The 27,653-nt window shown below is 35.5% G+C and overlaps 1 protein-coding gene across 8 annotated transcripts in view; it reads left to right on the plus strand.

Annotated features, from left to right (window-relative positions):
• Positions 1 to 27,653, plus strand: part of NPNT (nephronectin) — a 77,709-nt gene that overhangs the window by 12,850 nt on the left and 37,206 nt on the right. For 2 of the 8 annotated variants that reach the window (XM_033214921.1, XM_033214922.1), the window contains exons 3-5: positions 4,683 to 4,733; positions 20,669 to 20,761; positions 25,989 to 26,078. In XM_033214921.1, coding sequence (XP_033070812.1) covers positions 4,683 to 4,733; positions 20,669 to 20,761; positions 25,989 to 26,078 — 234 coding nt within the window. The remainder of the gene's footprint in view (positions 1 to 4,682; positions 4,734 to 20,668; positions 20,762 to 25,988; positions 26,079 to 27,653) is intronic. The other 6 variants (XM_033214923.1, XM_033214924.1, XM_033214925.1 and 3 more) reach the window with 3 other exon arrangements.

Consider the following 27,653-nt stretch of genomic DNA (forward strand, 5'->3'; position numbering starts at 1 on the left):
GCGGCGAGCTGACAAAGTTAGCACTGCCAGAGTCAAGGTTTTCTGTCTTCACGGGAACAAACAAATGATCAGTCCTCAAAGATAGTAAAATGTAGCCAAGATAATTTGGCTTGAAAAAAATTCGAAGTGATATCAATCACCAACTACAACCATTGAAAAATACTAGTAGCATATTGACGGTACATCCTTGGGAACATGCCAGGGCAAATTGGGGTGCAAAATACACCAGTTATTTAAAAATTGGTATGTTATAAGGTAAATAATTAAGTAATATCAAATACAAATAAACTTTTTATTTTAATTCACTAAGACTTCTTTTTAAGTTTTCTGATTTTATTGCTACTGATACATAATTAAAGACACAGTTATGGCCATAATAGAATTCCTAACAAAATTTCTAATAAAGCCAGAATGAAGGAGTATATTACAGGCCAGACATGAAAAAACATTATGATGTGTGGTAAAATAGTGACATCTATTTTTTCATTCTATATTATTTTACAAATTTTCTGAAGAATTTTAGTTTAAACTTAGCCTGCTGAAATACTGTTAAATCAACCTGTTATTCTTAACTCTGATGGGAGGAAAGAGATATGAATAATCAAAGTGATTTCTTAGCTTTAGAATATAGTTGTTGTTTTGGAGAACAGACAGTTTTATTCTGATCATATTTTATTAGAAGCCTTCATTTTCTGCCATACGTTAGCTTTGGTAGTTACTAGATGCCAAGGGAGTGCAAATTTGAGAATAAGGATTTGGCATGGGTTATTTGCATGTTGAGAGTCAAGATTTAACTAAATTTTAAAACCAAACACTTCATTTGATCAATATCTTTTTAACCATTCTGTAGATTAATAATATAAATTCTCCAGAACTGACATTACTTTGCTATAACATCATCAGATCACAAGGTTTGGGTTGCCTTTTGTAAATGTTATTCACTTACTCTGAAATGTTAGGAAATATGTCATCACAGTTTAAATTTGTGATAATATACACAAAAGGAAAACACAGCTAGGAATTTTGGATTTATGCTTACTTTGCCTAAAACCATGTTGATTTTTGAAAACCTTTTGCCTTTTTTTTTTTTTTTTTTTTTTGAGACGGTGTCTCCCTCTGTCACCCATGCTGGAGTGCAGTGGTGCAATCTCAGCTCACTGCCACCTCTGCCTCCTGGGTTCAAGTGATTCTCCCGCCTCAGCCTCCCGAGTAGTTGGGACTACAGGCACCTGCCACCACACCTGACTAATTTTTTTGCATTTTTAGCAGAGACGGGGTTTTACCATGTTAGCCAGGATGGTCTCGATCTCCTGACCTCGTGATCTGCCCGCCTCAGCCTCCCAAAGTGCTGGCATTACAGGCGTGAACCACCGTGCCTGGACTAGCTTTATTTTCATAAATCAAAGTTCTTAAATTCAGTTTCTAAGGAAAGCCCCTAAGTGGTCAAAGGTTTGTGTTGCTGAATTTCAGAAACTCCATGTATGGACTTTCCAAACATAAACTTCCCACCAAAATAATGTTCCAAAGTGTTTAGTGCCTCTATTTTATTTTTGTGTTAAGATTTTATAGGTACTTGGTAATTATCTGCAAAATATTTACATACCAACAAATAACAAAGCCATTGATAATAGAAAAACACAAATCACAGTTTATATTTATTTATATTTTTTAGTGTATTTGGGTGTTTAGAGTTGATTTTACATTGTGTATACTAACTATGGTAATAGATTATTTCAAGTTTACATGATTATAGAAATATTTTATGATGTTTGACATAGATAATGGTGGTTTCAGGGTCCCTTGTCTCTTGAGTTGAGTTTTTACATCACTGAAGAATTAAAAGATTGCGTCTTGGTGTCTATGTATGGCCAAGAATTAAGACATTCTGATGTATAGTTTCATTTCCTAACTAAGGCAGAAGTGATTTTTGAAACAATTGCCTTTTGGGAGAAAAGTATAAAATTATGAAGAAATAATGTGTAGGTTTGCTAAATGTTGTGTTCTTAAATCTTGTGTTGAGGTGTGAAGAATTTTTTTATATCTTTAATAGTTCTAAACTAGTGTACTGAAAGTTGGGATCATCCACATTGCTACTTAATTTGTTGTCCATAGGGTCTGTTGTTGTCTTGGATGTTGGTGTTATAAATGTACAGAGTTAGGTAGTTGTCTGTGAAGAGTTTGCAGGCTAATATCAATGTTTTTGACAATGAAAAATATAGCATGAAAATTAAGATTGGGGTATGGAGACCTTTTTAGAGCTATTGCTTTTTCTAGGTGATGATTAAGGTTGGGAGGCAGAAGTACATTGTGTCAGGGAGGACCTTTCCCTTTTATGCATGCACCTGGCATTTATCACCTTTAACAAAGTGCATGTGTCATGCTGTGCTGCTTGCTTTAGGGGCTGTATGCCTCCAGTCTGAGTCATGTGGTAACCGCATCAGCAGTCTTAGCCTGTAGCATTTTATTATTTCTTTTCCAAAGTTTATACTTGGCCTAATATTTAGACATTTTATAATTCTTTACAGTAAATGAAACTATACATTAGAAGATGGGCATACCTTTGGATTAAAAAAAAAGAAAAAGGCTCAGTTCTTTAAGGTTTCTTATCCTGGGTTTTCCTAACACTGTCCAAAGTTCAGGACTGGCTCCAAACCCATAAAACTGTGTTTAGCAAGCAAGAAACATAATCCCCAAATAGTTTAGTTTCTCTGGTTTATGAGTCACAGTTTCATAAAATCATCAGAGTGCTTATTAATTTCAACCACATATAGTAAAGTAAAGAACCTTCATATGAACTGAAGCAAGGGTTCTTAGGCAAATTGCCAGAGAGAGTTCTAGAGTTCTAAGCTAGCTGAGTAGCTTTGCTGAAATATTGCTTGTATTTGCTACTGTGGCCATTTTATGATGGCTATAGAGCAACAGATTATCAAGAGAAAATGAGACAGATTTTTCAGTATTATGTGCTATGAATGAATCCTATTTTAGTGAATCTTTTAGTGGGGTTTATACTGAAAAAAAAATATGTAGGGCATTTATTTCTGGCAACTTTCATAAAAATTGTTGTGATGGTTGTGTATAAAAATTTCCTTATCCTTCAATAGACAATATATCCCAGAAACTTCCTAGAAGTAATCTATTCCAGATTTAACATTGCTTTGACATAAAATGCAGTTTTGTGTAGTTTTAAAATGCAAATTAAAAAATATAGGATATTGGCTAAAATTTTATCTTGAAGTCAGTTATATATTGACACCATAAAACTTACTAAATCTAGGTATTTCAAGACTAACTTATGGTAAGTAGGAAAAATATGACCCAACCTTAAGATACTACAAGGATAAAATAAACTATACAAAACTGTTTGGCTATTTGGTACTAATACAACTAGTTAGAACATAGTGATGTTTGCTATTCTTTATTAAGTTGTTTTACCTTTGCTTACAATAAAGTATTTTTCCTTATAAATTTGATGATTCAAAATTGGCAATTAAATAATATTAAAGAAACGGTATCCTTTTATATTTTTTCTTTTTCATATATAACCATAGTCATAACATGTGTGATCCAGAATGTAATTTGCTATTTACACTTTGATTTCAGCTGTTTGCTTAGATTGTACCTGATCCATTTTATTATTCTATTTAAGGAGTGTGTCAACATCAAGATATGGTGAGTTCTTTTCAAATTAACAGTAGAAACCTGACCAATATGAAAAAAAAAAGTCTAGCAAGCAAATGTAATATGTGTATTTAAAAATACATAGCAATCATTCTGGATCAATAGTTAAATTATTGCTTCAATTAAGTCAAATTAGACTTAGAATTTTTTTCTTCTTGTATTACCCAAAAGAAGGCCCCCTTCACCTAATTTTAAATTATACAAATTATACAAATAAATATATAATTATAAATTACAGTGGCTAGTTAATCCTTTAAAGGCATTAATTAGAAGAGAAAATAAAATTATCCCATTTTTACCTCTAAAATCTCTAGGTTGATCAAACACTGACCATTATTAGTACCGTTTCAAGTTTCTTCCCTGTACTTTCATCAAACTGGGTTATTATGTATGTTCAAATTAAATGGCTGTGCTTTCATGGTAATTCTTGTTGCTATTGACAACCAAAGCAGCCATGCAAGAAGAAAATGCTGTGGAAGGGAAGAAAAAAATTTATATTTCCTCCCCAAAGTTGGAGAGAGAAGGGAACATACAGTATGTAAGAAACAGGTAAGTAAAAATGTATCAATTTTAAAACTATTAGCCTTTCTTACTAATTGATCAAAAGTTTAAATTTTTTCACATGTGTTTTCCAACTCCCATTTAAATAAAAGGATACTGTCTCTAGGAATCAGAACTTAATATTCTGGAAATGAAAAATTGGATTTGAAAGTACAGCATCATAAAAGGTCTGAAATATTTTAATTTAGAATTTGGACTATAGAAGAATAGCATAACTTCAATTATTGGTTAATATTTTTGTTATGAAATGTTTTTTTATAACAAAATGGTGACTAAAATATTATTATTTTAAACATGTCCTAGATTTTTTTTTGTTTCAGAAAAGCACTGAAAGTTGAATATGTGTAAGTCTCCGGGAATGTAACAAGTTGATAAATACCCAAGTCCAGCCTCCTTACAGAGAAAAGATCTGGAATTTCTTTTTTTGGACATTTGTTTTGCAGCTTTCTACGTCTTAAGGCAGAGAATAGCCAGGATAAGGTGCCAGCTCAAAGGTTAGATGAACATATTTCTTGAAATAATTTTGGCTAATCTATGTCTTGAAAGGCATACCTTCTAAATAATTTTACAAAGCTACAAACAAAACATTAGTTGTGTTTTTGAGTTGCTTCTCTTTAGGAAAACTATATATTTCTTAGAGATGTGTTTATTCCATACATAATTATAGTAAGTTAATTTTAATTCAGTTATTACTTTAAACTTTTCCCTTTCAGTTGATAATTCCTTTCTTTTGTTTTATGAATCTAATAAATTGACCTCCATTCTAACCTAAAGGACAGTTTATGTTTTTAATACTTAAAGAAGCAAATATAAAAACAAAGTCCACCAAATGAAATTACTAACACCAGCCTATCATTAACCTGAGGGAATTGTATTTCATATTCGTTAATTCTCCATGGAACAACTCAGGTAAGAAATATTTTTATTGCATGACATATGTAAACAGTTATAATAGCACCTATGGGCATTTATGCTCTTGTTTTAGGTACATAAAGGGTTCCTTGTTTAAGATATTTTTGGCAGTAAATGATGTCACTTATCACCCTATGACACTTTAGTGAAAAACTTTGGTGAAATATGTGGAATCGTAATGTTTAATGGAATTGGTTCTAAGAAGACAATGTTCTTTTTGTTTGTTTGTTTGAGACAGAGTCTTGCTCTGTTGCCCAAGCTGGAGTGCACTGGCATGATCTTGGCTCACTGCAAACTCTGCCTCTTAGGTTCAAGCGATTCTCCTGCCTCAGGCTCCTGAGTAGCTGGATTACAGGTGCCCACCACAATGCCTAGCTAATTTTTTATTTTTAGTGGAGATAGATAGGGTTTTGCCATGTTGGCCAGGCTGGTCTTGAACTCCTGACCTCAGGTGATCTGCCGGCCTCGGCCTCCCAAAGTGCTGGGGTTACAGGCATGAACCACTGCACCCGGCCTGGCAATGTTCTTTAAACTGATTGAACAAACTATCAGAGGTCATGAAAAATGTTTTTAAGGCAGAATTTTAATAAGAAGATATTTGGGAACAAAATTGATAGTACTGGAAATAAAAGTCCAGAAATGCCTTTGTTCGGGGAGACTTAAAGCATATGTATCTTAAAGTTACTAGCAATTATAAGATTGACTAGTAGAGCTATGGCTTATGTTAGGGAGGCAATGCCAACGAAAGAGTAGAATGTATGCTTGGTCACCAACATCTGGGTTCAGGAACTGTTCCTATGACTTACCACCTGTGAGAAACTAGACATTTTAACTTTTCTGAGCTGCAATGTTGTAATCTTTAAATCTAACTTTGCAAGATTCTTACTGGTTATAAGGAGGGTGCCTTCCACAGTTCTTGACAGATGTTTGCTATTATTAGTGTGTGCTCAATATATACAATACAAATGGAGAATTCTGAGCCGAGTTTTTCTAAGACCCATCTTAGGACAGATAGTATAGCATGTTATCAAATGGTTTTGTTTGCCATAATCATCTTTTGGAAATAATCAATTGGAAGTAGAAAAAGTATTCAGTTATTCATTTCTAAAATAAAAACTTTCATGGGATAGCTGTCTGTGCTTCTGAATTGTTTTTTCCCATTTCTCTAATAATATCCATCCGTAAACCTCCGAGTGGAACAGTTGTGGTTATCTAACAGTGTTTGCACTTGGGAAATGAATTGAAGGGAGATGGAATTGATTTGTGGAACGTTAGCATTTAGAGTTCCTGTGATTTATCTGGTAATTATTCGAGAGCTTACTAGAGGTAAAGAGCTAAGTTAGGTGCTGGGAAGATACAAAGGTGAATACAACAGGGACCCTTACTTTCAAGCAGCTCAATTTAGTAAGATGATTGGCTCTTATTCCTTCTATGATTCTTAAATAGGAGTAAGTTAGGGATAAAGATTTGAGGGAGTTCAGGGAAAGAATCATTTTCTGCTGAGGAGGATCAAGGAAGACTTCATGGACTCAATGGTATTCAGTTGATACCATATATATAGTATCTATCTATCTATCTATCTATCTATCTATCTATCTATCTATAGTATCAGTATAGACTGATAGTGAGTGATGTGAATGCCTAGAGCTTCATTTTACTGGGATGATATCTGCAGTAGTTGGTCCTGGATCATGCAGGTAATAGCTGGCTCTCTCCATTCTCTCTCTCTCTCTCTCTCTCTATATATATATATATAAATATATATTATGTATTATCTTATGTATATATAATACAGATTATAATATATATTATATATTATTTATGTATTATATATAATATAATATATAATATATATATTATGTATTATATATAATATAATATATAATATATATTATTTATGTATTATATATAATAATATATTTATAATAAATATAATTAATATAATATATAAGTATATAATAATATATTTAAATATTAATATATAAATATATTATTTATATATTATTATAATATATTATATATATATAGAGAGAGAGAGAATGGAGAGAGAGAGCCAGCTATTACCTGCATGATCCAGGACCAACTACTGCAGATATCATCCCAGTAAAATGAAGCTCTAGGCATTCACGTCACTCACAATCAGTACTGAAAGCCCACAGAGGAAGGCAATACTGAATAAGAGGCATGTTTTGGTATAGGATTCTGTGAGAACATGTCTTAGGGGGCAGTAGCCCAGACCAGCAGTGATGGAGTGGTGATGGCCCAGCTGAATCCCAAGGGATAAATCAGTCATGTGAAGAGTATCCTGGGCACACAGAAAAATGCATTTAAAACTCAGGAGCCAGAGGGAGGAGCACATTCCGAGAACTGTAAGAATCTCAACCCAGCATATGTGGGATATATGTATGAAGGGCATCTGATGAGAGATGCAGTGGGAGAAGTAGGAAAGGGCTGACTCCTGGAAGGCTTTTGATATCATATTAAACACATTTGCCTTAATCACAAAATTGTAGAGGAACACTGTAAAGATTTTAGGCAGATAAATTACATAATATTTCAGAGGATACCTGGTGCTAATGGATCAGATCTAGCACTCAGGTGAATTTAATTTTGCTTGGAGTGTTTTAACATTTTTTGAAATTCATGTAGTTGTCAGTGTTTCACAGGAGACATGGATATATAAGAGTTGGTTGAAAACTCAGTAGGTCTGCATTGCTGCGAGGAGTCTATCAGCTGTGACCTCTTCAGTAGCTGGCCCATTTGGAAGAAGCATGTGCTTCATTTCCCTGTGGGGCTCAGTTCCTTTAGTGCAAATGCCTGGGACCTGTAGGAAGTCAACCTGGTGAGAAATTAGGCTTCATTTTAAGTAGTGGTGGTGGGAACAAAGAGAAGGAGAGGGATTGAAAAATACTTAAAAAAAATAAAAAAAGGATGGACAGGCACACAGTGTTAGGGCAGCGGTGGGGCACATGGGCTTGGCAGACAGACTTGCTGCCACCACAAATTGTGTTTTTGAGAAACTTAACAGTCTGAGCTACAGCTTCTTTTTTGATAAAATATAGATAACAGTTCAGGATTTTTTATGAGGATCAAATGAGGAAACCCAAAGCATTTGACTCAGCAACTGGCTTATATTCACATTCACATTCGCATTCAGTCACATGGTGGCCGCAGTATCTGTAATGCTGGTCGTGAAAGGTGAAGAAGATGTAATCAAGATGACTCCCAAGTCTCTGGGACATCATTTGGTGAGCTAGAGAACACAGGAGAAGGTGCAGATAATGATTTCAATTTTGGATGTGTTCAGTTTGAAGTGCTTGTGAGACTTTGAAGTAGAGAGATTTGATATGTGCTTGGATTGCAGGGTGAGATCTGAACAGAACACAGGCTATGATTTTATTTCTTTCCACTATTCTCCTACTCAAACCTTCCTTCCTTTTCCTTCGTCAATTTCAGTCAACATTGATTATTGCCACAAGTATCTCCATGGAGGAACAGCTTTAAACCTTAGAAGAAGAATGTGGGATAGGTAAAAATCCACATCTGCTGAAATGTTATCTAATAGTTTTACGTTCTTGAAAAAAAATCTTTCCAGTTTACCATTTTGGCCTGCAATTGTAAGCAACTAATAATTCAACATTTGTTTATATCAAGGGCTGAAAAAAAGTCATCCTCTACAAACATATTTTCTTTTTTTCCCTCTTTTGGTTGCCTTTTTTTGGTTTACCTCACCACAACTCCTAACTATAAGAAAATGTTTGACTAAAAGTGAGTCATTGTTAATAATGAATGAGTACTTTTTTTTTTTTTTTTGGAGACATAGTCTCACTCTGTCACCTAGGTTGGAGTGCGGTGGTGCGATCTCAGCTCCCTGCAGCCTCTGCCTGCCGGGTTCAGTGGACTCTCCTGCCTCAGCCACCCAAGTGGCTGGGATTATAGGCATGCACCACCATGCCCATATAATTTTGGGGCTTTTTTTTTTTTCAGTAGAGACAGGGTTTTGCCATATTGCCCAGGCTGGTCTTGAACTCCTGAGCTCAAGCAATCCACCCACCTCGGCCTTCCGAAGTACTGAGATTATAGGCGTGGGCCACTGTACCCAGCCAAGCACATTTATTTTTTAAGTTTGTATTCTGTCCTAATACAATGTATTAAAAATGAGCCCTGCCTCAAGTCCTAGCCTAAATGCCACTTTTCTCCAGTCTGCTTTCCGGATTTTCACAGCAGCAAATCTTCTGTACTTCCTCTACATATAACACCTGCATGAAGCATATCTCACATTGCCCTATATTGTGGTTATTTATGGATCTATATTATTTGTTCTGCTAGACTATTAGTTTCATGAAGGTGGAGACTCTGTCTTATACATCTTTACACCAGTGTAACAGCTTCTGCAATGCCTCGTCCAGTTCAGTTCAGTACACTTCTGAAGGTGTAAGAGCTAGTCATTTCTATTTATTAATAAAAGGGATTTTAAAAAAAAGATGAACAAGGTGTAATCTTAATAAACATATTGTGGTTTTCAGGAAACAGTTTAATGAAAAAATGAATGTATTTGTCTCCCTACCTTATGACCTTATTACATATCATAGATCTCTCTTGCTTACGGTTCTAAAAAGAAATCAATTGATGTGCTTGAAAACATATAAAGGTAATCTGATTGTGCCATCTACTGCCTACAGACCATCGGCTGTTCACAACTATGGGTAGAATCTTGATTATTTGAGTAGAAGCCTTTTCAGGCTGACATTGCCTTATCTGTGGAGGACTGTTTCTTGTTGTGGGCCCATTCGCAGTAGACTGCCCTTGCATTTCCAGACTTCTGCTGCTTCATGCCTGTTGGCTTTTCTTATGCTGCTCAGTCTGAGTCAAAGGTCCTTCACCCATTCCCGTGGTGAATTTCTACTTATCCTTTAAAATTCAGCTCACATTTCCTCTTGAAAGTTTTTCCTCGTATCTTTCCTATTCCTGCCTCCCTGCAGAGAAATTCCTTCTTCTTTATTCTTTTAACACCTTGTACACCTGTCATGTCTGTCTTTGTCAGGAGACTGTACACTACTTCAGAGCAGGTGCTGTGCATTTAAAGAGCTCAAAGTCTAGTGAGGGAGCTAGATAAGAAAAACAACTCTGAAAATATGGTGTAAGATATATATATTTAAAAGTAAACCTGTATATACATATAATTTATGATAGAAGTATGCACAAAGGCGTATGAAAGCACTGAAGAGGGTACAAACTCAGCATGAGGGGTGAAAATCTTGGGGGTGATAATGGTCAAACTAACAGGTGAAGCCTGTCTAGATATTAGTGTAGCAGACAAGGGGGAAAATGGCATTCCATGTGAAAGTGTGGAGACACTCGAGTGTATTTCTTTTTTTTTTTTTCATAGAACGATGTTTTTATTTGGTCACAAAATAAGGCTACCAGTCTTAGTCGTTTTGACCTGATTATTTACATAAGAGCGGAAAGAGTGTAAATTTCTATACAGGCCTTCTTAAGTTGCCTCCCTGGATGTTTTCATAAGGAGTCTCAGATTGGACTTTTTTATTCCTCTGTTGCTGTCCTGAAGCTAGGAAGACAAGCCCAAGAAATTATCTCTACTAGATTTCACCTACAAATAGTATAAATTTTGGCAAGTTCTTCTCTTTTCAAGGCCCCCAAATATGCCATTTCCTGGACTCTCGTGTATTTCTAAGAATTGCAATTAGCTGCTATACTTATGAATGTGATTGGAAATGAGGCCAGTGGGATAGGCAAGGGTCACATCATGAAATGTGGTACTGAATGCCATGCTGAGTGTTTGAAATAGTATAATGACCTAAATGAACATGACGAGGAGCCAGCGAATAAGTATAAGGAGCAGAATGGCATGCCGAAATCATGGGTTAGGGAGGTCCCTCTAGCAACAGTTCAGGCCTGAATTGAAGTCCACAATGTTTGACACAGAAAGACTGTTGTGCCATCACTTCCATGACCACTCCCTTATTGATGGACATTTAAGTTGTTTTCAAATTTCTGTTTAAGGTTCTGCATCAGATAAATTTGGAATAATTATCATTTTCTTTAGAAAACAAATAAGCAAACTAAAAACACCGAAGGTCAAACTGACAAATCTAACATCATATTAGTCAAGACCCAATAACAAAATTGATTTAATTTTAAAAATAATTAATGTATACTTCAACTCATGTATCAGTGACTCTTTTAAACACAGATACTTTGGTTGCTTAAAGAGGTGATGATAGTTACATTAAAATTTTCTGGCCCTTTGTGATGATTCCTTAGCAAACCTGCTCAAAATTACAGTATCAGATCTTTAAAATATGATAATTTTCAAATAAAAGAAATACTGTAATGTGTTTCATTATATTCTGTGAATTCTTACATTATGAAAGATACCTTTTATATGTCTTTCAGATATCTATTAAATTTCCTTTTTGAAAGAATTTTTTTAGCACTACGTCTTTTTCAAACCTTTTTGACTTTCCTAAACCTATGTAATTAATCACTGCCTCTTCTGTGTCCTTAACATGCATCTGTTATCAGGACATCTTTGCTTACTTCTGTTTCTCCTTATTGGACTTATGTGCTTGAGAATGAGAACTTGCTCTCCTATTAATTTTTATATCCCCAATTTTTAATATAGTGTCTTAGATACTGGGGCATTTCCTCCTTGTCATACTTATAATCCTTATCATAATTAGCATTTTATTGAGCTCTTAATAATGAGATGGGTACTGTTTTAAGTACTTTATTTGGGTTTTCTCATTTAATACTCCCAATAAACCTGTGAGTAAGCTCTCTATGAATCTTGTGAATTTACTGTTTTTTAAATTAAAAATGACAATGAGAGCAGAGAGAAGCTGGGTAGTCTGTATAGGTCGCACATTTCCTGAGTGGTAGAGCTGGGATCCCAGCAGTCTAACTCCAGCATCTATACTTGTAAACCTTTCTCTAAATTACATTGAAAAGTCAACAACTACTCACAAGTTAAATAACAGTTGTCAGTGTATTCATGTTATTGTACTCCTTTTTATATATTTCTTCCATGTTTTGTATTAAAATTTTTTTAAATCCACAGAAGAGTTGAAGCAATAGGAACAGTAAATACCCATATATCCTTATTATTAATGTTTTACACATTTTCTTTCTCTCTCTTCCTTCCCCACCCGACCCTTCTCTCTTTCTCCCTCAGCCATTTTTAAGTAACTTACAGACATAATGACACTTCATGCCTAAACACTTCAATGTTCATCTCCAGAGAGCAAAGACATTTACTTACAAACCACAATATCATTTCACACTTGAAACATTTAGTATTGATATAATACTATGTAATAAACAATCCATATTTAGATTTTCCTAATTGTCCCAGTAATGGTTTTTATGGATTTTTTTCTTTTTGGTCCAGATCCAATTACGAATCAAACACTGCATTTAGTTGACATGCCCCTTTAATTTCTTTAAAACAATTCTACCGCTTTTGTTTGTTTGCTTCTTGACAATGATATTTTTGAAGAGTCCATATCAATTGCTTGGTAGAATCCACCGTCATCTAAATTTGTCTGTTGTTTCTGCATCATTAGATCAGAACTAAATTTATTTGTAAGAATGTTATATAGATGATGGTATGTTATGATATTCCTTTTGCACATATGTCAGTTTGTCCTACTATTGGTGATACTAAGTTTGATCACTTGATGAAGTAGTATCCATCAGATTTCTCTACTGAAAGACACCTTTTTTTCTTCATAATTAGTAAGTAACCTTGGGGTAATACATTCACACTGTTTCGATATCCTGTTCCCCAACAAACTTTCACTTGGTGAAAGTTTTAACATCTATGGATAATCTTTCCTCTAATTAATTATTTCAATGGTGATTGTAAAATTCTGTTTTTCAAGTTTTGCCAATCCTTCTACATGTTTGTAGGTATTCTTCTTTGAAGAGAAGCTCACTTGTCTTCTTTTTTAGAATCACTTCAGAACCATAGATTCTTTTTTTATTCAATTGTTATCAGTAACTACTATTAGTCTTCTTGATGCTCAAACAATCCCAAATCTAGTCAGTGGAACTCCTCCAAGCCAGCTCCTATTCTTTTCACATGTCTGTATCATTCTTTGAGTACTTAATTGCTTTTTGCAACAGAAAACGTATTCTAGCCTCCCTCCCCTAGCCCTCATTCCTCATTATTAGGGAATGCAATATTTAGAAGCAAAGATCCAGGTGCTAGCTGTGGGCATTGCTACTGTTACTCTACTAAAAAAAAAAACAAAAAACAAACAAAAAAAAATTCCAAATAAATAACACTTTCTTATGTGTTCTTAAAGTCGTATTTGGCATTAATCTAAATTCCACTCTAGCACAATGAAAACAGAAAGAGAAAGTTAAAATTTCTAGTTACCTGAAAACAACAATAGTGCTCAGAGAATTTCTTTAAGTGAAAAGGGAAAGTGCTTAATTATGACAAATAAAACTTAGCTTGAGATGCACATATGCAGATGCTGCCACTTATTTTGGGGGGGACACTTCAGGAATTTAAATAGTGAGAGATCAAATAGATACTTGATAAATGTGTCTGAATTGGATGTTCCCAGACACAAAAATAAAATGAGTTATTGACAGCTCTTGGGAGACAACATTATAAAGACTGGACACTTCATTTAACTTTATGTTCCAAATTATCATTGAGTAACTGACATTGGTATTTGACTATGGTTTGTGGTTAAGTTCTTAATTGCAATGATATTAAGTAAAATGTGAAGCCCAGAGCAAACAGCAACAAAAATAATAGCAATACTTCAACAGAGATAACAATAATATGCTGCCTCAATGGTTCAGAATCCAGCATCTACATAAAACAAGCAACAGGGTAATGAAATTATTTTCTTTTCAAATATTCTGGCAGAGTTACTTTAGTTTTCTTAAGTTATAGATTGTGGCCTTAACTGCAACTTTTCCCTCCTTTTAAGAAGTATTTAAGTTATGTAAATGTTACTTACTTTTATGTTTTTAATCATTATTAACATTCTCTACCCCTCTCATCCTTTCTTGCTTAGTATTTTGTTATAATCAAATGCACTCAAAATGCTGGACTTTGTGGTCTTTTTCTGACCACCAGAAGACGTAGTGGATTGAGCATGGAACTGGGATAAGACATTTTTTCCTGAAATTGGTCAAGTCACTTAATCTTTTGCATTTTTACTTGTTTACTTGTAAAATGAAGATAGTGTTCCTCTCTCCTGCCTTATATGGATATCATGAGGATAAATTCAGTCAGTCATATAAAATGGTTTAGAGTTCTGTATTCATGAGGGCATTTAATATGTCTTATAGTGATAACAATCAGAGGCATTGTTATTCAGCTTTTACTGCAACAGGAATTTAGATTTGACCATCAGATAATTGACACTATAGTACAGGGTATTAGGAAAGCTGGAAAGATGTTTTCCCTTGGGGATCTTGGACAGTAGGATTCTTTCATCTAAGTTTTGTTCTGTACATGTTATGCAATGGCTCAGGGCACTTTTCAGTGGACCACTGTAAAATTTCCCTCCATTCCACCCAGGTCCTATTAATATAGCAGTGAGTGGTTTCATACTGCTTTCAGCAACTTCCCCTCTTCCAAGGCCAATTACCATTTGAAAAAGTCATTCCTTATCATATTTTCTTGTTCTCCTCAAATGAATTTGTCCATATCGGAATTCGATGAAGCTTGTTGGGTATAATAACAGCTTTGTGAAGTCTTCCAGTTTCATATCTATTTATTCTTCTGCCCTGCCCTTGCATGTTTCTCTGCCCCCTTTTGTTCTGTGAACATAACCTGGAGGACAAGGTTTTTCGTTCTGCTTTTAGTGGTGCCATGTCTGCATAATAACATGATGTAGATTGAAAAAATTACAAATGATTCTTGGAATTCTAAAGATAATCTTATTTATATTGAGAAAATCCTTCTCAAGTTACTAACTACCATTGACATTGGATTGGCTTTTCCCTTGTTACTTTTCAGAGCCCCCATCTCCTTGGGCATCTCAACATATCCTTAGTTTTCAAATGTTGGCACTTTACTCCCGGCACTATTACCTTAGATAAGAAACATTATAGGATTGCTGTGGGAGTGTAATTTTCTCATAATTTATTTTTATTTTTTTTTTATTTTTATTTTTTTTGAGACGGAGTCTCGCTCTGTCGCCCAGGCTGGAGTGCAGTGGCCGGATCTCAGCTCACTGCAAGCTCCGCCTCCCGGGTTTACGCCATTCTCCGGCCTCAGCCTCCCGAGTAGCTGGGACTACAGGCGCCCGCCACCTCGCCCAGCTAGTTTTTTGTATTTTTTAGTAGAGACGGGGTTTCACCGTGTTAGCCAGGATGGTCTCGATCTCCTGACCTCGTGATCCGCCTCTCTCGGCCTCCCAAAGTGCTGGGATTACAGGCTTGAGCCACCGCGCCCGGCCTCTCATAACTTATTTGATAATTCACTGCTTATGTTAGAGTTAGAAAGTATTGTCCAACTCTCAGAGACCCAGTTACATCAGTTAGGATGGATTTTTTTTATTTTTATTTTTTATTTTTGAGACCAAGTCTCACTCTGTTGCCCAAGCTGGAGTGCAGTGGCACAGTCTCGGCTCACTGCAACCTCCACCTCCCAGGTTCAAATTATTCTCCTGCCTCAGCCTCAAGTAGCTGGGATTACAGGCACCCACCACCACACCTGGCTAGTTTTTTGGTAGAGATAGGGTTTCACCACGTTGGCCAGGCTGGTCACGAACTCCGAGGATGGATTTTTAAGACTAAAATTTTAGATTGTGATCAAACAGAAGAGGCTTGGACATGTGACATTAAATAGCTATGTTTGTTTTGCCAGTTGTTTCTTTTTCTAGTTAAAACAATGACTTAGAGGTTATTTTGAGGGCACTTTGGAGATTATGCTACAGGAATGTTAAGAGAGCAAATTTTGAGTGTGATTGCCCATTTGGACTTAATTCTGGCAACTGATTTTGGGGGAAAATGTCTATCATTTGTTGATTATCTGTGATTTTTACCTGGACTTTATTTAAGCTTTATTAAGTTGCTAAACCCTATTTGGATGCTAGTGATAGTAGACCATCAAATACGGCCCAAACTTCTTGTTCCTGATCCACACGAAGGTCAGAGAAGCAATGCTGCCTTTTCTGATAGCCAGTAGCACCAACAGGCACGTTGTTTACTCCAAACAAGAATATACTCTATTTTTAATGCTTTTGAAGACCACTGAAAATAGATCATTTATCCTTTTTTATTTTTTTGAGAAGGAAGGGATGACCTGCTATTCACAGAGTAATGCAGTTTGCTGAAAAGGTTGGTTTTTGCTGACCCCTGAGAGCTCACATTACAGTGGAGTGTGTTATTGGAAGGTGGGACAGTTTATACAGAGGTTGGGAATTACTTTTCTCAGTTTTGAAATGGTTATGCACTTTCTAATCTAGATGTAGAAATTTATTTACTATTTACTTAGATGTAGAAATAGTTTCTTTTTTTACATTCCCCTGAGTATATGGTATTGTAGGTATACAATAAATTTGACAAGTTTTATTTCTGTACTAGGATCTACTCATAACACTTCTATCCTAAATTTGTATCAAAAGGAAGCCTTTGCTGGCTTGATAATAAACACAGACGAAGTCCAGATTCCACCGCCTAGTGATCAGGAAAGTCAGGAATTGTATTTCGCTACAAGTAATGTGACACAAAGAACAGTGCCCTAAATTGCTAGGATGGTGATTTAGGGTTAATATTATGACTTCTTGCTGTACCCTCTTTCCATTCTCAAGATCGTCTCATGGTCATAAAGAGGCCACTGTGGTTCAGTCATGACATGCACATTCTAGGCGAGAGCACAGAACAAGCCATGTTTTTTAGCCCTCTTTTTACACAGCATTCCAAAGCCCCACCCCACTTCTGCTTTCATCCCATTTAGCCAGAATTTAGTCATTTGGCTGTCCATATCTGCCAAGGAGAATAGAGAATATAGTTTTCCATTACTAACTCATCCCCCACTCAAAAAAATAAAAATGTTAAAAGCCATTCTATATTAAAGCAGAAGGGAAAGAGATATTGGTAAGAATGCAACTGGCCTTTTATGATCTGTCTCGGCCTTTCTTTTGATCTCATCTGCTGTTTTAAGCACTTTACACTGTAGCCCCACGAGAACACTTTGCACTCACTAAGAAGCAGTCCCCTTTACTGCCCCCACCACTTTGCTTATTTTCTGAAAGTCTTTTGTCTCCTATTCCACTGCTCTTGCCTCTAACACACTGCCTCTAACACACCGACCTGCCGTTGTAGTTTTTACACACCCTCCTTGGTTCTTTCACCTCTCTATCAAAGCCCTTGTTGTGGTTTAGCTGATATATTTTAGTTCTACAGCTAATTTTTCATACCCTCTGTGACTCACTAATCCCCCGCCACACTTGCCTACTATAATACATTATATATAACAAACCTTTGATACATATTTATTGAATTCCATTCCAGACCTAATGCCAGCAAGATAACTTTGTGCTATAAAGGAGAAAATCTTTTTGTGCAACAGTTTCCAAAGGGTTTTCTTTTTCTAAGAATAAAGAAATTGACTATATCGACTTTATAAGTATCCTACTGCATTTAATAGCCATTGGCTAATCTAAGGGTTCTTGGTTACTTCACTGAATAGCCTATCAGATGGAACTGCAAACAACAGTTTGTTTTGAAATAGGACTCCCTAAACATGGAAGAAACATTAACAGTCTTGGCCTGTTGGAATGTGTGCATTTGATGTGCCCAAGATTAGGGCACTCTGCTTGAGAACAAATAACAAAAAGGGAAGAGGAAACAATAAAAACGTTGTTCCTATAAAGCACCTGAAAGTACTATAAATTGATGGTTATCAAGATGGTCGAGGGTCCAAAGGCTACAGCCTGGGGGCCTCAAGTTTTATTGTTTCATAAAGTGTACTAAATAAATTTTTTGTATTTTTATGTGGTATTTTTAAAACTACTTTTTCATGCTTTGAGAGAGTTTTCCGAATTCCAATTATTTTAAGGGGTTATTTCCTGGACTTGCACTTAACAATTTTGAGACATTTACATTTTTTTCAATATGGCATTCTGTGTGCCTCAGTGATACATGGTTATTCAGGTTGCATGAATATACATATATGTGTAGATTTATGGAAGATCATCTTTTTAGATTAAAAATAATTTTTTAAGTTGATATTTCTTGGTGATAGGGCCTAGAAATTACGTAAAGTGGCTTGCTTCTGGGACTCATTTTAAACTGCACATAAACCATCTGCCGAGTGTACAGTTGGCTAAAGAGTAATATTAGAAAGGCCCTCCTGGACAGTTTATTTCATTTCACAGATATGAACACAATTGTTTCCCTTTGAATTTAATGCCATGTTTAAATTCAGATTTTAAGAATTTTTCAAGGGCATTTCCCTATCGTTTACACTCTGCTCGTCTTTTCTTTCTGCAGTCTTTTACATTAAATACCTCCTACACAGCACTGTCTAAGGATTTGTGGTGGTACAGGGTCCAGCTGGGATGACAAACAGGCAAGGAAGGCCTGAAACTAAAATTAGCAAAGAAGCCCTATGGAATGGAAGGTGAGGGAAGGGTTAGTGAGAGTTGGGCAAGGAAACGTAGAAAAAAAAAATAACATGCACGTCAGTTTCGCAGCAGTATAGAGTCTTAAAGGAAACAATGTTTGATAATTATCAGAGAGGAAACTGGGAGCATATCCCAGAATGGAGAACAGCATGGGTTAAAATGGGTAGGAACAGGTGTCAGGGGCTTCAAAATTCGGGGTCATTGTTGAGTCCATTGCCCTTGGTCTTCAAGGACTATCTGCTCTTCACTCAGTGATTATCGAAGCTCATTTCTTCCTGTCACCAACACAAATCATACCTTCTTCATGTCAGACCTAAACTACTTCACTGGCCTTGCAACTGTCCTCTCTGCCTCTAAACTCTCTCCAGTCCATCCTACATATAATCATCAACGCTTTGATAAGATTCCCAGAGCTTTGATTTTTATCAAGCAGTTCTCCTGATGATGATAAATGTATGGAAACTTCCCATTTCCTAGAGATAAAATGCATGTTTCTCATTCTGAAATGTAGGGAACATAATCACCTGATACCACTCACCTGCTTGTTTCTCACTCTTCCTCCACCATTTACCCATGTGTTTAGCTTAATGAGCCCCGTGTGTCTCCTAACTAAACAGCAGCTTACACGGCTGTGAAATATTCTTCTCCTTGGGTAGTCTGCTCCCTTCTCTGTCTACTCATGCTTCAAGATTCAACATAAGCCTCCTCTATGAGGCTTTCTGCACGAATGTATATGGGTTTGCTTGTGAGATGATTTCTTCACAGATTTCATATTGCTGATGAATAAATACTGTTTTGAATAAGAAATGTGGTATTGTCTTTTTATCTAGATTGTAGACTCCTTGAGACCAGTAACATGCTATACAATTATTTTTCGTCTATTATAGTGTCTGACATAGGGACATGCACATATTTGGTACGGAGCAGGGTGTCCAAGTCTGGCACGATGACATTTTGGGCTGGATAATTTGTTGTTGTGGCGGGTTGTCTGAACATTTTAGGATGTTTACCAGCATCCTTGGCGCCTATCCACTAGATACCAGTAGTATCCTCTCCCTAGTGTGACAACCAAAAATGTCTCCAGACATTTCCAAATTTCCATAGGGGTAAAAAGTACCCCCCAGCGGAGAATTATTGATAGAGAATAAGCAGAATAAATTCCAATTAAGCAGTGAAAATATTTGAGTGATGGTTTATAGTATTTTGAAGTCTTGAGAAAGTGGAACTCAGTTGATGGAAAAGAGTAAATGTCAAACTGAGAACATCCTATTTGCTATGTTAGGGCATAGAAAGGCCATTATAGATTGAAAAGCAGTTGTAATGAATGTTAGGATTAAGAAAGATCAAGATACAGAAATACCCTTGAATTGAAGTTCCAAAACAATGTTGTTTTAGTTTTTGTTTCATTTTGAATCATTTCATACTTAGGAATACTATTTCTAGTAAAATAAATATTTTATGTTTAGTTAGAAATTTATCTGTATTTCATACATACTTAGTACTTGTGGACTAAGAACTGCTATTTGAAGTATATTGGAGAAATTGAGTTTGAAATTGTGGGTATAGGACATTGTAAAGTTGTAACTATGAACAAATATCAGTTATGCTTATGCATAGTTTTACCTAGTTTTTCTTTTATTTGACTATTTGAGTATTGTCCTTGAATTTAAAATTCAGCCTCAACTGATACACACATACACACATATACACACATAACACGTGTGTGTGTGTAGCTTACAGAATGTTTATAGGAAACTGATTTTGTACATTTTGGCTACTTTGTTGTAAATTCTCCTTTTTTTCTTTTATTATTAAACTAATACACGACATCAGTGCTATGTGATTGGTGTTTCGCTGACCTAGAAATAACGCATGCCATCTTCTTTTCACAGCTGTGTGCCAACCACGATGCAAACATGGTGACTGTATTGGGCCGAACAAGTGCAAGTGTCATCCTGGATATGCTGGAAAAACCTGCAATCAAGGTAGGAAAACAGTCTGACATAAATATACAATCAAAGACACCTCTATTACTCCCAAATTAAAAATATTCTTATCTCAAACTACTTTCCGTAGCTATTTTTCCACAAATATGTGAGCTGCCATTTTGCTGATAAATAAAAATGTATTAAGGATAAATGTTGTAAAATTTTTTTTATCAAAGGACAATTAAACAAATCGTATCCTCTTATTCTCTGATACTAATTCAAATGTCTTTTGAAGAAAAGAATCACTGCATCAGTAATTTAGAAGCCTTCTGGTACTCCTTGTTCTTCCACTAACTAGTTGGAAATCCTTGGCCAAATAATTAACCACATCAGACCCCAGGTACTGCTTCTCTTTAATGCTAAAGTCAGGTAAGGGGTTTGATTTGAAATTTGGAGTTTCCTCCTAACTCTGAGCCCTTTGATTCTGTGATTAAATCTCCCTTCAACTACTGACCAGTTTGGAATGTTTCCATGATAAATAAAAATGATTAATTTAGCAAGCACTTTTTTTAAAACTCAGTATCAGTTGTTTATAAAAGCAAATATTTATTCAACACTCATAGTGCTGCAGGTACTTTATATATATTATCCATTTTTATTGTTACAACAACATTAGGAAGTAGAGCATTATTTATTATAATTAAGGTATAATCTATTAATTGTTAATCCATTTTTTATTTGGAGAGACTGAGGGATAGGAATATTAAGTGTCTTGCTCAGGTTCACAGAGTTAGTAAACGAGCTAGCATGTCAACTTAGAGCTATGGCCTATATAATCCATATTTTTTCTACTATATTAGTTTTGGATGAAAAATATATTTGGAAATGTGATCCTTGAACTCATGCTAACAAGTCAGACAAGGCTTGTCTTGTTAATTAAATTCAGTAAAAAATTTCCATTATTGTCCAGGTGTGGTGGCTCATGCCTGTAATCCTAGAACTTTGGGAGGCCAAGGCAGGCAGATCACCTGAGGTTGTGAGTTCAAGACCAGCCTGACCAACATGGAGAAATCCTGTCTCTACTAAAAATACAAAATTAGCTGTATGTGGTGGCACATGCTTGTAATCTCAGCTGCTCAAGAAGCTGAGGCAGGAGAATCACTTGAACCCCGGGGGCGGTGGTTGCGGTGAACTGAGATTGTGCCATTGCACTCCAGTGTGGCAACAAGAGTGAAACTCTGTCTCAAAAAAAAAAAAAAAAAAGGAAAGAAAAATTTCATTATTAGGAATTAAACTACAAATAAAGATTAGAGTTAGATTTCACTAAACAGATAAGAGTCAAAAATAAAAAAGATGAGTCAATTTTTACTTATTTCTTAAATTATACTCACTGTCATCTTAAATGTCAGGTGAAATAATGATATGGTGTCTAACTATCCCTTACATACTTACTTGACCTCATCTGATATAGAAATGATATTGCTGAAATACTACTGTTCTTCAGTGTCTGATACTTATTTCAAGATATTCCTTGAGGTATGTCATGTAAACTAGTGATTTATAGACACAGTTTTTGTTCACTATTTATTTTTATTTTTTAAATTTTACTTTAAGTTCTGGGATACATGTGGAGAACATGCAGCTTTGTTACAAAAGAATACATGTGCCATGGTGATTTGCTGCACCTATCAACCTGTCATCTAGGTTTTAAGCCCTACGTGCATTTATTTGTCCTAATGCTCTCCCTCCCTTTGCCCCCTGCCCCTGACAGGCCCCGATGTGTGAAGTTCCCTTCCCTATGTCCATGTGTTCTCATTGTTCAACTCTCATGAGTGAGAACATGTGGTGTTTGGTTTTCTGTTTCTGTGTTAAGACACAGTTTTTGCAATCATCCAGAATGCTGATTTTTGAAAACATACTCAAAATGGTGGTTCATGAACCATCAGATGGAATTATTCATGAACCATCAGATGAAATCCACACTAGCAGAAATGACATGTCCCAATGGTAGAAGTTGCTATTCTAACATGTGTTCTTGTATTATCTGCTATTTGATTTAGAACTGATTTTCCCAATGCTTGTTTTCTCTCTTATAATACTCTTTTTAACTTGAAATTTACCAAACACACCTGCATAATCTTTTTAAATAAGTGGTGCTCTTATTATCTCAGTTTGCTCTTTTAAAAAATCCACTTGATTTTTCTTCCCCAGCATAAGTTTACAGGTAGCAGTGTGTTAGGTTCTGGTTATTGAATGCCAATGTTCATCTTAGAATCTCAGTATACTTCTTTTTTTTAAAGTGGTGAACATAAGCCCTCAGATGTTTCATTAATGTCAGCACTGTAAAACGCTGTTGTCCAAACGTGAGGATATAAAATATAAAGAAGACGATTAAAATAAATCACTTTTGAGATTGCAGAGAAATTCATTTAAATTTCTTTGCAGGAGCTGCATCAACTTTAACACGCTTCAAAGACGTGCTAAAACTATTATTGAAACAAGGGTTCATCACTGGATAGCTCTTATTTTCAGAAAACCAGTTTAACATGTACTTTTTTTTTCTGTAACACATACCTATTTCTCTAAAGAAAAAATCGAATATATCAAGTTAAAATCTTGTTCTCCAAAACTATATTCCTTAAAGAGAAGAGGATTTGATTAGTAGCAAAATGGGATTTTACACCTGCAAAAATAGTGCTGGCACTGAAAATGTAATTTCAAGTCCAGTTTTGAAAATAAAACTACAGCTTAAAATAAACTTAGGTGTTGTAATCATCTCTTGTTTTGCCCTCCTCACAAAAAAAGCAGTGACAGGTTCCTGATGGCTAGGTTTATGCTCCTTGAGAGTAGAAACCCTTTTTATTGTCTCTCTGATTTCTAGGTTCCTGAAAACTATTATTAACGTGACTTGCACATGGTAAATGCACACTAAATATGTTAAATGAATGACAGTTTCATCTAATGGTTCTTAGTCCTGAAAACCGTGGAAACTTGAAAGAGTTCCACAAGTTCTTGGTATAGCATCTTAGAGAGTCTCTGCATCCATACACTGAGGTCTCTGTCAGGATAAGGGAAGCTGCCATGTGTGGCCTGGTTGAGTGTGAGAGCTGCCTACAGACTCCCATAAAAGTTGTTAGAGAAAATGGTTGATAGTGCCTACATAGCAGATTAACTTAGACTGTTTTCATTCAGGCCCACGCATTTTAATAAAGTAGGAAATATGCTTCACAGATAAGGGAAATCAAAGAGGCTCCTTTTTTCTCGAGGAGAGAAATGTCAAAAGGAAGTAAATTTGAAATAACTTTACAGAACTGAAAATTAGCTTTTGATTAAAAGTAGCTTTTGGTATATGACAAGTTTTCACTGAGAATTTTGTAGCGAGTTATGTGCTTTAAGAAATAACCCCCTGGAAACTTGCATCATGGCATAAACAGCTTGAATAAACAAGTGCTTAACCAGTGCCTTTAGAGCTGCCTGGGAAACAGCCAGAATACCAGGGCAAGCTGCACTTTGGAACTGGTTTAATTTAGCAGCCTTGCCACTGGCTTAATGTGATCTGCTTTTGGTGGCTTGCTCTTCCCCACTAAGTCATTTTCTGGATTTGTTACACCTAGAATCGTTATGAAATTACAGGCTTGGACTGATCATTAACATATTCTATAAGGCACATGTTACCTTTCAAAGCAGATGAAGTTCTAACCCGAATTCTGGCAAGATTCTCTTCGATCATTTGCTTCCTTTACTTTTACTTGTATTTATGCATATTTCCCTCCTCCTTGAGTTTCTGTACCGATACAAACCTCTTTTTCCCCCAGCCAGAAAAAAAAAATATTATTATAGGAAATAATCTTTTTATAACTTTTCCATTGGGGAGTGATTTTTAGTATGTAAATATATCATTGCATATTTTCAGAAATGAAAGACATTCTTAGGAATTTACAGTGTACTTTGTAATAATTTCAGAAGGAAATATTTACAAATGTCAGTTCCTAATGTTTTAGTATGGTTTATGTTTCATATGTTGAATTCTTTATCATAAGGAAAGAATTGGAATCTTGTAGGTCAGAAGCAGATACTTATTTTGTGGACTAGTTACATCTGAAAGTTGATTGCTTTGCTAAGCACAAAAATCTAAGGGCTTTAACCCTAACATTAAGGTGGTTACCTACAGCCTTAATTTTTGAAAGATGTATGGTTCCTGCCAGGCGCAGTGGCTCACGCCTGTAATGCCAGCACTTTGGGAGGCCCAGGCGGGCGGATCACGAGGTCAGGACAACGAGACCATCCTGGCTAACACGGTGAAGCCCCGTCTCTACTATAAATACAAAAAAAAAAAAAAAAAAAAAAGCCGGGCGTGGTGGCGGGTGCCTGTAGTTCCAGCTACTCCTGAGGCTCAGTCAGGAGAATGGCGTGAACCCGGGAGGCGGAGCTTGCAGTGAACTGAGATCGCACCACTGCACTCCAGCCTGGGCGACAGAATGAGACTCCGTCTCAAAAAAAAAAAAAAAAAGGAAGATGTATAGTTTTAACTCCCAAAACCAATGTTCATTTGATCTGGACATTTAACTGACTGTTAATAACATAATGGTGTTGAAACAGAACGTGATTAAGTCTCAACTCTCTACTTTGAGTCTCACCCCTCTTATCTTTTGGTAAACAAATAATGGCAACAGTTAACACTTTTTTTTTTTTTGGCATAAAGCTTATGTGTGTTCTAGAAACATAATTTCTTACATTTAAATGATAATATTGACGATCTATTATGCTGTTATGTAAATAAAATCTTTATGCAATTCATACATTTGTTCATAATTTTGGAGTATTTTAAACTACTATTGTACAACGTGATAATGTAGGGAAAAAAATCTTAAGTTGGTCGTTTAAGACTGCAGTGACCTTAAATAGAGCAGATGGATTATAATCAATATTTTTATAATTTGTTTTTTGTTTTCTTCCTTCTGTTTATGACTAATACTTTTTAAAATGATGATCTCTTGTTTGGAGTTTTTAAAAAAATTGTATGACAATGGATTGCTCATTTATAATGTGTGTGTTGTCCTTGGAAAACAAGATGACAGTGATACATTTTTAAGAAAATTAAAATAGAGGAAAAGAGAAACCAGAAGAACCATAAACTAAAATATTGTTTATAAAGTATCTAATGCATTCTTTTTAAACTCTACCAACTGTATGTAATTGTTTAATATATACTTGTAAAGATTTTTAGGGCTAAAATTGACATCAGTTCAAAGTTGACTCTTATTACCTTCTTCCTGGTATGAAGATGAGCACATCCCAACTCCTCTTGACCAAGGCAGTGAACAGCCTCTTTTCCAACCCCTGGATCACCAAGCCACGAGTTTGCCTTCAAGGGGTGAGCGTGTATTGTCCCAGGTGGTCTGCTTTTGCCACCTGCATGGCTTCCTGCAGTTATGTCACTTCTTGCAAATGTTCTGAAGACTAGCCCAGGAGTGTCCAGCCTTCAGCCCTGAGCATGTACAGCAAGCAGCAGGAATTGCCACCTGGTGCTGATTCTCTGTGCTCTGAAAAGCATGGAGCTCTACTGTCCTTTTAATGCATCGAGTATCATTGCTTTTCTTTTTCTTTTCTGAATTTTGAAATATTTTCTAAAAATCAGATAGCAAAACAACTTTTTTCATATGTAGGCAAACTGAGGAGTTCCAAAGCAAGTGAAATTGGGGGTTTGATGCCCTTTGCCAAGTAGATTTTAGAAATCAAGTCCTCTTCCCCACTCTTGAGGTATAGAGTTTTAGGTTACCTGAAAATCAAAGTATACATTAGTGACCTTCTTTTGGTATACATTGTGTAACATCAGATAGCCTAAGTTCTGATTCCAAGATGGCATTTAGTTGCTATTTGATTATAAGCAAGTCATTAACCAATCAGTAACAGGGAGACAGTAATTCCTGCCCTATTTGCCTGTGGGGTTGGCGTAAGAATAGAAACACTGAAAATATTAATGTCTTCATCATGCTGGAAAGCTTTATAGGAAAATAATATGTAGCATAATTTTACAGTTCCTCTTCTAGGATATTTTATCTGTAACCCATTCATAGGTTTAAGAACTTAGAATAACTGAATTAAAATAGTTGAAATTATTAATCATTGTCTCTGCTGAGAGGAAATTTGATGCTTTTGTATATTTTCTGCACAAGGAATTAGGGCAAAAGAATTAATTTCAGTCTTTAATAATTTAAAAAATAAAGTTATGGTAGTTGACATATTGACATGTTTGCCTATGACTGCCTGATTTTAGCACCAAAGCGGAGAGAAAGTCCAAATGTGTTAAGTGAAAGTTTATGTAAAAAAAAAAATCCATTGAGCTAGTTATCTTACTCAATGATCTCTTCCGAATTTTTCAGCTACTTTTCAGTGTCTGCATGCTAATAAAATTTCTGATTTTTTTCCTGAAGTTTAATAATAATGCTATGCAGCTTGCATTTCCATTCTGGACCAGTTCCCTTCTCCCTCTCCTGCCTCTCCTCCCATCGAATCTCCTGAATCCACCAACCTACTGAAATGTATTCCTGACAATAATAGATGCACTTTAAGACTTATATACGTAATAATTGAAGCATTATGAATGTAAGTGGCTTATTGTAAAGTTCTATCCTTTAGTATAAGATAAGCACATGAAAGAATTCATTACATTTTTTAATTTTCCTGTTTGATAGATTTTCCTTATATATATTACAAACCTCCAGAGAAAAAGGAACATAAGTAAATTTACAACAAAAACACCAACGTTTTATTTCCAGGTTCTCTTATCAACTTTTAAGATTTATTTGAGACAGTATGATCAATGACTTCATTTTGTTCTGCTTACTATTGTAGGAGTATTTACTATAATTTGGAAGTAGTTTATTTTTTAATTTCTTGCTTAATTGAAGAATATCCAATAGATTGTGATAATGAATACAGCGTTTAT

This window comes from Trachypithecus francoisi, unplaced genomic scaffold (genome assembly GCF_009764315.1).
Source record: "Trachypithecus francoisi isolate TF-2019V2 unplaced genomic scaffold, Tfra_2.0 Lachesis_group1, whole genome shotgun sequence".
Classification (NCBI taxonomy): domain Eukaryota; kingdom Metazoa; phylum Chordata; class Mammalia; order Primates; family Cercopithecidae; genus Trachypithecus; species Trachypithecus francoisi.